General features: G+C 38.1%; 1 protein-coding gene across 17 annotated transcripts in view; it reads right to left on the bottom strand.

The window, feature by feature from the left end:
- Positions 1 to 15,495, bottom strand: part of SCAF8 (SR-related CTD associated factor 8) — a 156,983-nt gene that overhangs the window by 113,955 nt on the left and 27,533 nt on the right. For 6 of the 17 annotated variants that reach the window (XM_086877315.1, XM_086877314.1, XM_086877313.1 and 3 more), the window contains 4 exons: positions 14,898 to 15,028; positions 4,676 to 4,852; positions 1,054 to 1,133; positions 534 to 651 (listed from right to left, as the gene is read on the bottom strand). In XM_086877315.1, coding sequence (XP_086733441.1) covers positions 534 to 651; positions 1,054 to 1,133; positions 4,676 to 4,852; positions 14,898 to 15,028 — 506 coding nt within the window. Of the gene's footprint in view, positions 1 to 533; positions 652 to 1,053; positions 1,134 to 4,675; positions 4,853 to 5,878; positions 5,977 to 6,087; positions 6,707 to 14,897; positions 15,029 to 15,495 lie in introns of those variants that run through there. The other 11 variants (XM_086877321.1, XM_086877319.1, XM_086877322.1 and 8 more) reach the window with 7 other exon arrangements.

Genomic DNA, 15,495 nt, shown 5'->3' with positions numbered 1-15,495 from the left:
GGGTTATCTCAAGCACCAGTTCTTAATGAATAATTTCTCAGGAAATATGTGACTCTGTTCTTTAGGTCAGATTCTTCAACAGAATTATTTCATCAATTATTAGTCAAGACATAAAACCTGGGGAAATTAAAGTTACCCACAGTCTCGATTCTGTCCTCCCTTCAGAGACAGGAGCATAATCACCTCATTCCTCACCTTATTCCTTCTGCAAGCATAGGAAAGCTTTTTTTTTCCCCATATAAAGAGCTGAATAGCCAAAGCACAGTCTAACTTACCTAATGAGTACTCTATAGTAAGAGAAGCAATACGTACTTCCCATATGTTTGGTTGTGCAGGTTTTTTTCTGCTTTAAGTACTTTTTTTCACTTATCCCACTCACTCTGCAAGCTTCTGTTACATGGTCAGCTAGTGACAAAGACTTTAATTATAAGAAAACTGTCAGTAACAACACAATTTTTTTTTGTCCTGGAATATACTTTTTTAATCAGTGGAGAACATAAATTACTACAACAGCCACAAGATGGAGATCTTACCTTTTGAGGCTGCTGTTGCTCCAGAAGCTGTTGTCTGAGATGTTCTAAATTTTGTTGCTGCAGCTGTTCAGCTAGTTGGTGAAAAAGTGAGTTGTTCACAGATTCTGGTACTAATGGCCTAAAATGAAATAACTTAAATTTAAAAAAAAAAAAAAGCCTACAGTTTTTCTCTTAAACAGTTTGTATATAGGTCTTCACAACTGGGTTTCAAGTTTAACTAAAATGTAAAATAATGAGGACAATGAAGCTAGTTCCATCTTCTAATATCACTATCACATCAACTGTATAAATAAAACTATAAAAAGCAAAGAACATGCTAACTTTAAGATAAAGTCAAAAAATATTCTGGCACAAAAACTTATAGTAAAATGTGTATGTAATTTAGAAAACTGTTTTTTCTCCTCCTACTGTTTTAGTGTACTTGTGCTTGGAAATAAGTATTTTCCGTACTTAATCCTAATATTCAATTAGAATCAGGCAAATTTTAGCATTTTCCATAAGAAACATAGCTTAGTCTTACAATTGAGAAGAGGGAGTTTCCTTTTTAGGCTCTTCATTTTGTTCAGATTCTTCCCCAAAGTCAAACCTGTCCATCAGCTTCTAGGAGAAAACAAAATAAGCATTACTGAACACTCCTTATATGTCCCTTTATGTATATCTCATTTTCCATAGGAAAGATGCTGTTACTTCATAACTTAAAAAAAAAACAACAAAAAAGCAAAAAAAAATTTGGCATATAAGCTGAATAGAAAATTAAATGTCATACTGCTATTGCTACCAGACTCTTGAGTGCATCAAATCTTGGCCCAGCTTTCCTGAGCTCTGCTGCAACAAGTACAATCACATGTGCTTTCCATAGTAACTAAGAATTACTTTGGAGTAAAGCTTAAATAAAGATGAATTTTATGTAATGGTACCTTTAATTAGAAGAAATTACTACGAAGAGGCCAACTATTCAATCCTTTCGTAATCATCAAACTGCTCTGCTCATATCAAGGGAAGACCTACAGCTTGATAACTTCACAAAGAGTTACTGTATTTTCACACACAGGTGTCATTTAGACAACCTGAATTCCTTCAAATACACTACTCCTTGAAAACAACTTCTCACATAGTCTGCAAAAAAAAATCAAAGCAAGCAGTTATCATGTAAGAGGAATAATCCTTCTAATGGATAAAAAGAAAGGTATCTGACAAGGAAAAAAATTTGGATAAACTTCCTGTGTTATCCATGAAGATGTCTACACTGGAGTTTTCCTTAAGTAAAAAAGTTTGTCTGTTAATTTTGAAAAGTTCAGAAGCATTTTAGTAGCACTTCACTTTCCTGAAGAGAAAAACCAAGGAACAAGCATGCAGAAATACAACAGATGTTATTTGTCAGAGACTGCCTTTTCTTCATTATTTAATGATAGAGCTGTGCTATTAAAGCCATGTCCATGCATCTTTACACACCTTGGAAGTTTTCTGAAAAGCAGAGCTAATGCTATACTATCAATCACCATAGCTTCTTCTCAAACCTTAATTTCAGATAAAAAAAAACAAGAGGATGACATACGACAGTCATTTTGAAATACTAAGGCAAAAAACATCTTCAGCAACAAGCCACGATGATTCAGTAACCCATTTTCTTTCTCAGGATGCTCTATTTGCTCTCAATTATTGGAGTCCAGCAAGAAGAACAAAACATAAGCTTACTAGAAGATGGATCAATCACTGTTCAATCAAGACTTTTTAGAACCACTTTTCCCTATATAATATTTATGAAAGCAGGACTAAGTATGTCTCTGAGAAAATACTGTAGAAACAGAGCATCAATCTTATGTGAGATGGGATGATAAAATCCAGAATTACTTCCACCACATCTATTTCATCCATTTACATCAAAGTGACGCCTTTTTTGTTTGTATTGTTAGAATATTTTCCAACGAGGTACTTAAAAAATGCTGCTGCTCTGAAAAGAACTGTGCATTTTAGAAAAATAACCTCAAACTTAAAATACTATTAATCATCATGTATCTTTCATCATGACAAAGTAGGAAGGAAAATAACAGAATATTTATTCTTTATATGGCTGAAAAAAGAAATAAATAGAAACTAGTCACCAGCTCATGACAAACAAAGCAAACATTTAAATTAACCAAGGCCAGAGAAAACAAGAGAACTTACAGCCAAGACAGGTGAACATGCAGCATGATTTTTGTTTACATTTGGTTTAAGTAGCATTGTACATATTGAAACGAAAAATCTGAACTGCAAGAACTTGATTTTTACATAGTTTGTAAAAGAATACTCTCTACAGTGAAATAATAGAAATTAACCCAAATTAAATACTAGGATACAAGGATAAGTTTAATGTTACACACATAGGCATATAAAAAGCACAGACTCTTCCCTTTATGCTACAATGTTACTTTAATTACCTAAGAAGAAAATATGTTCAGAAAAAGCAACAGAAGAGATTAAAGACATGAAAAAAGCTTTTTATTAGAAAGGAAACAATTTTTTTTCACAAGAATCAGGATATTCTCTTTGGAAATTAAAAGAAAGGGTGTACAGTAAATGCATACTATGCATAGAAAATTTTGAACAAATTTTTTTTTACTGTAACACAAGTATTTGTTTCTGTAGCAGGATCAGAAAACATGCATATTTGATGTTGCCAGAAGAATTTTTCACATAATGCAGATCAATTTGCACAGTTAAGTAACACAAAATATAACAGACTGAAGAGATTGAAAACAAAGGACTGGAAGAACTGCCAAATAGCTTTTTTTAAAAAAAAGATGTTCACTTACATATTCGTCAAAATTATTTTCTTGCACTATTTATATTTGTTATCCAATTCACAAACATTATGTCATGGAATGAAAACTATGCTTCATAGTTTCCTTTGGATCACAATACTAATAAATGTTTTTTATCGTAAAAGCTGCCCTTTCTTTTATGTCTGTATACAAACATCTCATCAGAATGTGAATTCCTTCAATTTGCTTCATTTCAGCTGTCCAAAATTCAAGACAGACACACCTATGAATATACCAATCCATGGAAATGCTGGAATTAAAATCTGCAGAATAATGCTGTACTATAAAATACTTTCAGTATGTAAATATTATATCAGTTCCTATTAACTGATGCATTCATTCCCTGGGATTACACCCCTCTCAAGTTGATGGTTACAGCTGTGGTATAGGGATACAGGATATTATTTTCCTGACTTATTTTCCAGCTGCATTACTTTCAATAAAAAGAGATTATCTGAGTGAAGAATAAAAAAGGGTTTTTGCTTCTCCAACCTCCTTATTTTTACTATTTACTCACTCCAGGACAATCTTACAGAGATCATGTACACATAACCTGTTTCTTCCACAGATAATAGAACTCCTATGTTTATTTATTTATTTCTCTAGTTAGCTATAATTCTTTGAGCAGAATTTCTTCCTTTTCTTTATTATAGGTATTATACTACTATGACTGCAATTGCTGGCATGGTTGTTGCTACTTGGCAATTAGTATTCTTAAATTCCTGCATTCTGTTTTTTTTTAGTAGTTTGGTTTGGGGGTTTTGGGCTCTTTTTTTTTTTTTTTTGGAGGAATTAGTTGTTGATGTTTGGTTTTTTGGTTGGTTTGTTGGTTTTGGGTTTTCTTGCAACAAAATTTTCTTTACCTACAGGCTTATTTATTTACTTACCTCACTTTGTGGCTAAAACTAAAGTTTTATTGGCATATATTTTATAATGCAAGGAAATTACAAATCCAACTTTTTACTCTGAGAAAACAGTGTATATTAATTCCTGCGTATTTTCCATTTATTACCTTGTAAGAAACAATTCTCATTGTTGTTCAACAAAAAGTGGGGGAAAAATATGTAATGATGGATTAATTTTGCTAAATCATAAATCTAATTTATTACCATATTTAATAACCTTTGTGGGTCCCTTCCATCTCTAGATATGCTAGAATGTGCTATTTAGCCTTACACTACTGTCTAGACAATTTTTTTGTATTTTCAAGCTGTAGCACTTTATAATATATTAATGTAATTTTTACATGTCTAAAGTCAAACAATAAAATCCAAAAGAACTTCTCACATACCTTTTAAAAATAAACACTTCTTCAAATTTCTATTTTTTGATTTTTACCTTATTAAAAGAGACACTCTGTTCCAGTGGATTAAGTGTGTTAGCAGCAGCTGCTGCAGCTGTGAGTTGTGCTGTGAGAGCCTGTAACTGAACGACGAGACCGGCATCCAGGGCTTGAAGTAGCGAAGGCTGAGGTTTCTGCTGCTGTATCTGCAGTGTCTGTATCAATTGCTGAAGCTAAAAGAGAGAAGATAAATACATTGAACAAGATTTTTTTAAAGCAAAAAAAGAAAGTAAAACATAGACCTTTCCTCTTCCACTTAGTAAAAAAAACTCCCAGGAATGAAGTATCATCTAACCTGTGGCTATTATTTCGTCTTGGTTTGTTTTCATTTACAACAAATTTTGTTCCCACGTACTGGCTAATTTGTTTTCTGGGGCTGATAAAATAGTCAGATGATTCTCTTTCCTAACTTGCTCTGACAAGTTGCATGATGATGGCAGTCACTGATGCCTTAAGTTTTAGCTTCCTTATTTTCCATATTCTGTGCTGCCTAGGTGTGTAGTTTTGAACTTCATATTAAAGTGTTAGTGAGCTCTCATCACACAGTAGGTAGACAAAACAATTCCTTTTCTAGCTTGATACCAAGGACAATCATTACAAGTGTCAGGCCCAAAAGCATGAACAAAGGTGGACTGAAGAGAGAAAATAAGAAGGATGGGACTTCATAATCAGAAGCTGTGATTGGACAATTAACCCCAGTATGAAGATGGACCAAAACTTGTAAATGTGAGACCTCATGACCGGCTGTCCACTTTGTGACCATTTTAGGTCCATCTTGGATGAATTCCTAGCCAGGCTCTTGTACTGCCCAAGGTGTATCCTTTAAGGCCTTACAATAAATACTACTTCATTCTTAATTTTGTCTAGCCTCTGTTCTAGGTCAGCCTTCTCAAGGCATCAGTTCTGAAGACCCAGATGGGACAGAAGGTATCTGGAAAATCCTCTGGAGCAGAGCAACACCCAGCTCCTGCCCCTCCACTCCTGCTGTCAGTCCTGGAGAGGGCCCCAGCTGCAGTCCAGAAGGTATCAGAGCCCAAAAACCTGGTATCAGAGGAATGTGAGTAATTGAATAAAGGGGTATTCTGTCTGGCACCTGAGTTAGGTGCTGAGAGATCTCTTGCAAGTTTTTCTGCCAGCAGTGGTGCAGTGAGTTAGCTTGAGTGCTATGGCTCTGAAGGTCAGGAGTCCAAATCCCATACCTTAATTGTTCTTGCTTGCTATTTCACTTTCTCTTGGTTCTTTTGATCTCCATGGACTTTCTTACTCATAACTGTTAAGACATGGGGTCTATATTCTCCTGTGAATGTTGTAATAGTAATACCACGAGAGATAGCCTTTTGGGGTTAGTATTGAAAAACTGGCGGGACCTGACTGGTGGGGAATCGATGTTTTTTAAATTCAAACTTACCCAACTCTCAGAAAAGATCTGGCTGACTTATGAACTTAATAATGATGAGGTGTGGCCTAAATTTGGTAGTTTTTATAGGAGATTACTATCAAGTTTGATTTCCCATATATGCAAAGATAGATACCTCGATGAATTAGAATATGCTAGGCTTTTTATGATCTCAGCATGTCAACAAAGCCCAGCAGCAAACAGAAAGGCAGAGTTAGTCTAGTCTAACTTGCCTTAAGTTAGTAAAGTTGTTCTAAGTTAGTAAAGTCTAGTTGTCCCCGCCATGAGGGCAGGCCCTGGCCCAGGTCAGGGGGTGCCCCCCCCCCCGCCGCCGCCACCATCAGAGCCTTTGTCACGCCATGAGGGCGGGGGCAGGCGCAGCTCAGGCAGGGTCCCAGCCACCGATGGAGGAGAAAGGCGAGCCTCGGCAGCCACGGACGCAGCCCCGGCACTGTCACCGCCCAAAGGGGAGGGGGCGGGGGAGGTGACAGCCAGCATGTGCAGCCCTCAGCACCGCCCCTGGAGGAGGAGAGGGGCCGAGCCTTCTATAAAAAGGATGACGGGGGAACAGCCCCCCCCCCCCCCCCATAGGGGGCGTGCCGGCTCCTCGGCCCTCAGGCCTGTGAGTTTTCATAGCAACCCTGAACGCCAGAGAGCTGCCTCAGGGCATGACTTCACCAAAGATCGGAGACACAGCCCGAGACCAACGTCGCAGTAAATCCTGCATGGTGCCTTCTAGGACTGGGCCTAGTCGAACTAGATTATTTGCTACAACGGAGTCAGACAGCTCTTGCTCAAGCAACTGGAGCAGGATGAGATTGATGGGATCATTGTTGCTCTAAACAGGCGAAGGAGGGGAAAGATAGTGATAAAAGCCACCCAAGAGCGTAGTCCAATTGCCAAACGTACTATGTCAAAAAAGGATAAAGGAGAAGGACCAAAAGAACCAGTTTTGCAAGCCCCATTAAAGCAGGCAGTCGGCAATCAGGGGCCAATATATGTGAACGTTCCATACTCCCTTATCAAGTTATAGCAAGGGAAAACTACTGTGGGGAAATATGAAGAGAACCAAGATAAAGTGGCAACATTAGCAGAAAGAGCAACTAACTCACAAAACCCTGACTGGGCTGATTTGAACTCTATGCTAGACACATTACTTGATCCCACTGAGAGACAAATAGTCAATAAAGCCATCACAACATCAGTTGAAGGGAGCATAGCCAGTGGACTGCTTCAAGGCACTGTCACTCAGATATTCCCCCTGGAAAATCTAGGGTGGGATCCAAATATACCAGAACATATGGCGAGGTTAAAGTGTTATCAAAGCTTCGTGGTATGAGTTAAAACATGGTGTTCCTAAAGCTATAAATTGGTCAAAGCTTTATGAAGGCAAAATTATGATGAATCACCCACTGATTTTTTAAACAGGTTAAGAGAAACTGCCATATACATATAAATATACATATTTATATATGTATATGTATGTATGTATGTATGTATGTATATATATATATATGTATATGCCATATACATATAAATATACAGATTTAGATCCTGAATCAGCTGATGGTAAAGCACATCTAGTACTTTTGTTCTTGGGTCAGGTTTCAAATGATATAAGAGGAAAGCTGCAAAAGATAGAGGGAGTTTGAGACATAAACTGCTAGATGTTGCCTGGAAGGTATTTTGAGATAGGGACCCAACTGAAAGAGTTAAAACCCAACCTAGTAAGAAGGAAACTCTGGAAAAGTCATCCAAGAAGACCTGCCCTACAGAGAAGGACCAATGTGCATGCTGTAAGCAGTGGGGGCATTGGAAGAATGACTGTCCTGCACTGAAAGAAAAATCCTCAATTCCCCAACTCCCAGTAGTACAAACCTCAAGCGGATCAAGCTCTGAATGAAGGGCTACTCCCCTCCAGCAGAGCCTCCCCTTATAGCTAAGCTGGGGAAAAAAGACATCAAATTTCTGCTAGATACTGGAGCAGCATATTCTGTGTTAAACACCTTAGAAGAGAAACTGAGTCACGATACCGTACATATTGTTGGGGCAACCAGGGTAAGAGAAACACAGCCTTTCTTCCAACCTTTAAAATTTAAACTGGAAAGCACTGGGTAACCCATCAATTTCTCTATATGCCTAAGTTCCCTCAACCATTGCTGGGGAGGGATTTGCTAGAAAATTTTGAAGCAGAAATTAAATTTAAAAAGGGAAAAGGTGTAAGAGTTGTAATTCCTGAATCTAAATTTGTCCAAGTTCCAGCACTTTTTATACAAGAAAAATGTGGTGAAATCCCTGCTGAAGTTGAGAATGTGGTAAATGCAATAGTGTGGGCCAGTGATATCCCAGGAAGATACAAACTGACGAAACAGTGAGTATTACACTCAAGTCAGGAGCTGCACTGGTAAGGAAAAAACAATACCCTTTGAAATTAGAGAACCGTAAGGGACTGGTATCTGTAATTGAAAAATTCCTACAACATAGTTTACTAGTGCAATGTGAGTCCAAATTCAACACCCCAATTTTAGCTGTTAAGAAAGCAGATGGTAAGAGTTATTGATTAGTGCAAGATTTAAGAGCAATTAACAAAATTACAGAGGACATCCACCCAGTGGTAGCCAATCCTTACACCCTTTTGACCACACTGACACACAAATTAGGGTGGCTTACTGTTGTAGACCTGAAGGATGCCTTTTTCTGCATTCATGTGCACAAAAACAGCAAAAAACAGCACAAAACCAGAGCTTTTTGCCTTTGAGTGGGAAAATCCCAAGACAGGGAGAAAAAAGTCAGCTTACTTGGATAGTTTTATCCCAAAGTTTCAAGAAGAGCCCAATAGTATTTGGAAACCAGCTAGCAAAGGAACTAGAGGACTGGAAAAGACAGGAGCCAAAAGGACTTATTTTCAATATGTGGATGACATCCTGATTGTGGCTGGAACCAGAGATGACTGTATACAACTTACTTTAAGTTTATTAAACTTCTTCGGACTGAGCAGGTACAGAGTTTCTAAAGAAAAGGCACAGATTGCTAAAGAAGCAGTAGTTTACTCAGGGCTTGAGATCTTTGGTGGACACTGACAGTTCAGCAAAGAATGGAAAGAATCTATCTGTCAACTCCCAGAGCCCCATACTGTAAGAGAGATGCAAGCTTCCCTGGGAATGGTGGGTTGGTGTCGTTTGTGGTTAGCAAATTATGGACTGCTGGTAAAACCCCTATATGGAGCATTAAAAGCAACCACAAGAGGAATTATCATATGGACTGAAAACACTAGCGCAGCTTTTAAACAGCTGTTAACACTCCAATGTCAGCTCCAGCACTGGGACTGCCAGACTTAACTAAACCTTTTGAACTTTTCACATATGGAGAGACTGAATGTGGCTTTGAAGGAACTAGCACAGCACCTTGGGAACCAATGCAGGGCTGTAGCCTACTTTTCTAAACAGCTAGGCAATGTTGCCCAAGGCTAGTCAGAAGGCTGTAGCAGCCACTGTCATCTTGATCCAGGAAGGCAAAGAACCCACCCTAGCGCGACACACTGTAGTGTATGTACCCCACGCAATAGCAGCTGTACTGGAACAAAAGGAGGAGCATTGGTTATATGGTAACTGGATGCTTAAATATCAAGTACTGTTATTAAAGCAGGATGATGTTACCCTCAAAACAACCTCTGTTGTTAACCCTGCCATGTTTCTGTCCTCCACCTTAATTGACAATGAGCCTGAACATGACTGTTTACGGACTATTGAAGAGGTTTATTCTAGGCGACCAGACCTGAAGGATATGCCCACGGAAAATCCAGATCGGGAGCTTTTTACATTTCATGAAAAATGGCAAAAGGATGACAGGCTATGCAGTGACCACACAGGACAAGGTGATCAAGGTAAGGGCCCTGCCAGCAGATGTGTCATCACAGAAAGCTGAACTTATTGAACTGATGAGAGCTCTAGACCTGAGAGAAGAAAAGAAGGTAAATATATGGACAGACTCTAAATATGCATTTAGTGTTGTCCACACCCATGGAACCATCTGGAAGGAGAGAAGACTCAAGGTAATCAAATCAAACATGCTGAACAAATACTTGCCCTCTTAGAGAGCATGAAAAAAACCCACAGAAGTAGCTATCATGCATTGCAGAGGTCACCAAAAAGGGAAAACCACTCCAGAGTTGGGAAATCACTTTGCTCATAAAGCAGCAAGAGGGATTGCAGAAAAAGGTATTCTCACAGTAATTCCACAAAAAGAGATTGATTTGTCAGGGTTCACCCCAAAATATGACCAAGCAGGCCACAAACTAATTAAATTTCTTAAAGTTGAGATCACAGAAAGTAGATGGGCTGTTACACCAGCAAACCAGGTTGTAGTCCCACCCTTGATCCTTCAGGAGCTAGCTCAAAGAGAACATGAAAACACACATTTTGGGGTTAAAAATCTTCTGAAACATCTAAAAAGGACAGTAATAGGAAAAGGAATGAATGACATTGTACAATCAGTAGTGAGCAAATGTGAAATCTGCTGTAAGAACAACCCTGACATGAGGAAAAGAATTGCGTTAGGAATAACAAAAGCAGGAGATCTTCCTGGAAAATACTTTGAGGAGCTACCATGCAAAGAGGGATACTGGTACATACTGGTACTAGATGACACCTTCAGTGAGCAGCCGGAGGCTTACCCCTGTCACACAAACACAGCCAAGGAAGCGGTGAAAGTTTTGCCCAATCACATAATTCCGAGGTTAGGGGTTCCCTTGAGGTTGTCATCAGATAGGGGATCATACTTGGTTGCAACAGTGGTTACAGAAGTTAGCCAGATTTTGGGAATTACTTGGGATCTGCATACACCTTACAGACCCCAAGCAAGTGGTAAAGCTGAACATACAAATGGGACTCTCAAAACACAAATTAGCAAATTTGTCAGGAAACATCCATGGCATGGGTTCAGGCCTTGCCTATAGCTTTACTGAGAATCCACATACAACAAGGAGGGGGGATAATAACATCAGTCCCTATGAAACACTGTATAGCAGACCATATCAAATTCCACATATTCCAGGTGAAGTTCATGTGAAGAGGAAACTTCATTTGCAGAGATATCTAATGGCTTTAGGTTCCACTTTGCAGAAGCTCCAGAATTGCACTGTTCTACCCAGTCCTATAGGACTGAAAACACCTGCATATCCCTTCCACCCTGGAGACTGAGTCTATCTTAATTGGTGGGACAGTGATCCTCTACAAGCTAAGTGGAGAGGACCATTCCAAGTTATGCTGGCCACCCTCACCACAATCAAAGTTGCTGGCAAAAGGCCCTGGATTCACTACTCCCGAGTTAAGAAAGCTTCTGCTCCTGAAACAGTAAAAAGAGAGTGATGCAGACGAAAACTTACTTTAAATGATTGCTCTTCTGTGTCTAAAGAACTGTTCACAATAATCATTATTCTTCTTTGCATGACAGAATATTTAACTGTGCAAATCATTTGTTACATGTTTATTACTGTTACTGTTTATTACTGTTTATAATTGCTATTTATCTAGTGTCAGATATTTACTGTTAGATATTTACTGTTATTAGATACTTATCTAGTGTTAGGTATTTATTTACTATTAGATATTTATCTGTTGTTAGATGTTTATTATTGTTAGCTGTTTACTATTGTTAGATATTTATCAGTTATTAAACATTTATTATTACTAGATATTTAGAATAGAGACTCGAAAAGGTAAAGGCCTTGTCAAGCCTCAAAAGGGGAGAAATGATGCCTTAAGTTTTAGCTTCCTTATTTTCTATATTCTGTGCTGCCTAGGTGTGTAGTTTTGAGCTTCATATTAAAGTGTTAGTGAGCTCTCGTCACACGGTAGGTAGACAAAACAATTCCTTTTCTAGCTTGATACCAAGGACAATCATTACAATGGACAGGACAATCAGGCCCAAAAGCATGAACAAAGGTGGACTGAAGAGAGAAAATAAGAAGGATGGGACTTCATAATCAGAAGCTGTGATTGGATGATTAACCCCAATATGAAGATGGACCAAAACTTGTAAATGTGAGACCTCATGACCGGCTGTCCACTTTGTGACCATTTTAGGTCCATCTTGGATGAATCCCTGGCCAGGCTCTTGTACTGCCCAAGGTGTATCCTTTAAGGCCTTACAATAAATACCCACGTTATTCTTAATTCTGTCTAGCCTCTGTTCTAGGTCAGCCTTCTCAAGGCATCATCACCACTTAGGATTTCCTGCTTTCTAGGGTCCCCCCTCTTTGGTTTCTCCAGTTTGATTCCTTTTGACCTGAAAAAAGTCTTAGTCTACTGCAGCTTCCTGAGGACCCCTCATACTACCATAATCTGTGTCCTGTAACAACACTTGTACAGAGAAAACAACTGCACTCTTGCAAGCTCCACTTTATGCCAATGCAAACTGTTTGTAGGGAGAGCTTGCACTAGTGTCTCTGCACAAGTCACAAGTGAAATCTCATGGTGAAACTCAGGTATGGGTTGATAGAATGCAATTCTCTTGTTATGCTAATGAAACATAAAAAGCAAGTGTACAAACCAAGCCAGTCACTCGGTCTATCATGATTTCCTTACTTCAAATTCCTATCTGTATATATTCTTCTAGAGAAGCTCTCCTAATGAGGAAATAAAAGGCTTTTTCATGAGATCAATTTATCTGTTGAATAAGGATGCTTCCAAAAAATTGTGCAGATTTGCTTTAAGGAAAAATATTAACCCTAAGAAAAGAAGTTCTCTTAAACTACTGTGGAATTAGAGGAAGCAGTTGTTTGACATCCTCAAGATAAATCCCCTAGAGCCGTATCTTTAGGTATTTGTGCAAAAAAGGTTGAACAAATTCAGGTAGTTCAAATTTGCTGACGTAAGTCCCTGATTACCCTTACCTTCAATATTCCAACCACTTATAGGTTTCCCCACTAAACTCTTGAAGGTTCAATCCCTCCCTTCTTGCTAGCCTCACTAGAAACTTCATAAACTGATTAGGTTCACTTCCACAATGCATCAAAAATGTATAACCCTTTTACAAGATCGTTTAAGAGTTACTTTCTGATAATGTGAAACATTTTTCCTTGCTCTTTTAAAAAAGTTATACAGATTTCTTATACAGCAGAGCCTCTGAAAAGGCTTCAATTGTTGATCTACCTCAGCAAGAGCTTCCCCTGGTTATTGCAATAGGCAAAACTGAGGAGCTCCCTCCTCGCCCCCTTTTGTCTGATACAGCTGGTCCGCCCTGTGCACTGCTCTCAGTAGGAAGGAATCAAACTGAAGAAGCAGAGATGGAGGCCCTACAGTGGAAAAATCATGGGTGGGCACCATTCTTGCTGTTTTCACATTCTTGTTGGTCACATCTTTCTTAGCTGGCCCTCTCTTATGTCTAGTCTCTCAATTTATCTGCATGCATTCTCACCCATAAAACACAACTGTAGGATTAAATCCAGGTCCCTGGAGTTAGGGAGCCAGGGAGAGGTTGTGGCAGATGGAATGGTGTGGAGAACAAGAAGAAAAGAGATGGACAGGATGTAAGCAAATATAGTTCCTCTACCAATCCTAGACATCTGCATGTACATATTTATTGTGTACCCAGTCTGTCTCTTCTCGTCTGCTTAAGACCATTTTGACCTAAATATCCAAATGTTATTTCTTTGTGATCTGCTGACTTTAAAATCCTAATTATCTTCTCATCTTCATTTTTTTCTCTTTCATTTTCTTTTTTGTATTTGCTAAGCAACAATCTTTAAAATTACCTCACTGACTTTCCATGCATTTACCATTCTAATTTCATACCCTTTTCTTGTTTAAGAGCTAGTCCACAGTTTTTCCTTCATATTTCACAAAGTATCCCACCACAAACTAATTTTGCTTCATTTTTCAGTGATTTCGTTTCTTCCAGTGTAATCAGATAAAAATATTCCCTTCACTTAACTTATGAGCAATTACAGTCAATTCTAGTTACCTAAATACTGTAAAACACTCTCAATAAGTAAAATCATTATTGCCAGCACCAGAGCTTTCACTAGCCACTGCTTCTCATTTTCATGCATGAGATTTTTGTTTAGTATGCCAGAAGGTAGAACAACCTCAGACGAAATAAAAATCATAATGCCAAAGTTATGCAGGTGTCACAGCTCTAGCACAGACTGAAAAATGATCTACATTTTTACAGAAATCCAATAGTGTGTGCTTAATTTATGTAACTGCAGATAATGAGAACAAGCAGTTCTTGTGATGCTAGACATCAAGACACTTTTTGGAGTTGAGCATTTAAAAACTGAATAACATAGTAACATCTGAAATCTTATTTTTGAATGCTGCAAAATAAGATCTATGTTTAGCTGATGGAAAGATAAAAAATGGGATCAATACATAGTACCCTTCCTGAAAAAGTTTGCTCCTATTCTATAATTTTGTACAACGTTTAGCTCTTCTTCAGGCATCCAACAGAGATATATGCTTTAACTTGTATTCTATTTTATATCTATATCCATGACATCTTATTCTTGCTCTTGATTTAGTCATCTGCAATAGATCTGTACTTGTCATCTATATAGACAAGTATGCATTACAGACCATCTTATCTGAAGTAACCTTCTGTGACACTTTTAAAGCTTTAAAGGTGCTGGGTACAAAAGGTAACATGGAGTTTAAATTGACCTGGAACTTACTTGTAATGAACAACCTCATGGGAAACTTAACATAGATACTGGACATAAATACAAGTGATTCTCATGAAAGGATTCCTTACCTGTACCTTAAAGACACAAAGTATCAGAGAGCCTACAATGTCTTCAGTGTAACTGTCTACAAAATAGTTACCTGTTGGCCTTGAGGACTCTGTAAAATCTGTGCAACAGCAGCAAGGGTGTCTGTGTTAGCAATCTGAGATACCCAAGGATCAGGTAAACTCTGTGCCACATTGGCTGGGGTAACTGGAGTCACAGGTGTACCTAAAAAAGAGAAAAATCAATATACCAAAATATTTCAACACAGAAATCAAATATAGTGTTAGAGAAGATAAAAAAAGTGTTATTAAACACTGAGAAAGCACATAAATTGAAACTATTTTTCTGACATACATGGAGAGCACACGGGAATAACACAGACTCACATCAGCATTCCTCAAGCAGCAGAATTACTTTGTGTTAGTGTAGTTCACAATTCTTTTCACTATTGACCTCTTGGGATTATTACCAAAAACACCAATGAAGACAAAATAAGTATGTTTCACACAGTATTCCAAAATATTACATGGAAACTACATACACCAAAAGATAATTGTTAGCAATCTCTCTCTCTGCTAGCCTGAATCTCACTGGACTTGCACTTTATCTCCAGGAAGAATCTGAAAGATTCTACTAAAAATTTCACCCTGCATCAGCTGGATTCATGAGGATTGCTTGTTTTATTGTTTTTT

This window comes from Cyanistes caeruleus, chromosome 2 (assembly GCF_971803275.1).
Source record: "Cyanistes caeruleus chromosome 2, bCyaCae1.hap1.1, whole genome shotgun sequence".
Classification (NCBI taxonomy): Eukaryota; Metazoa; Chordata; class Aves; order Passeriformes; family Paridae; genus Cyanistes; species Cyanistes caeruleus.
Note: the sequence above shows the minus strand (reverse complement) of the source record. Positions and strands in the feature narration are given on the sequence as shown.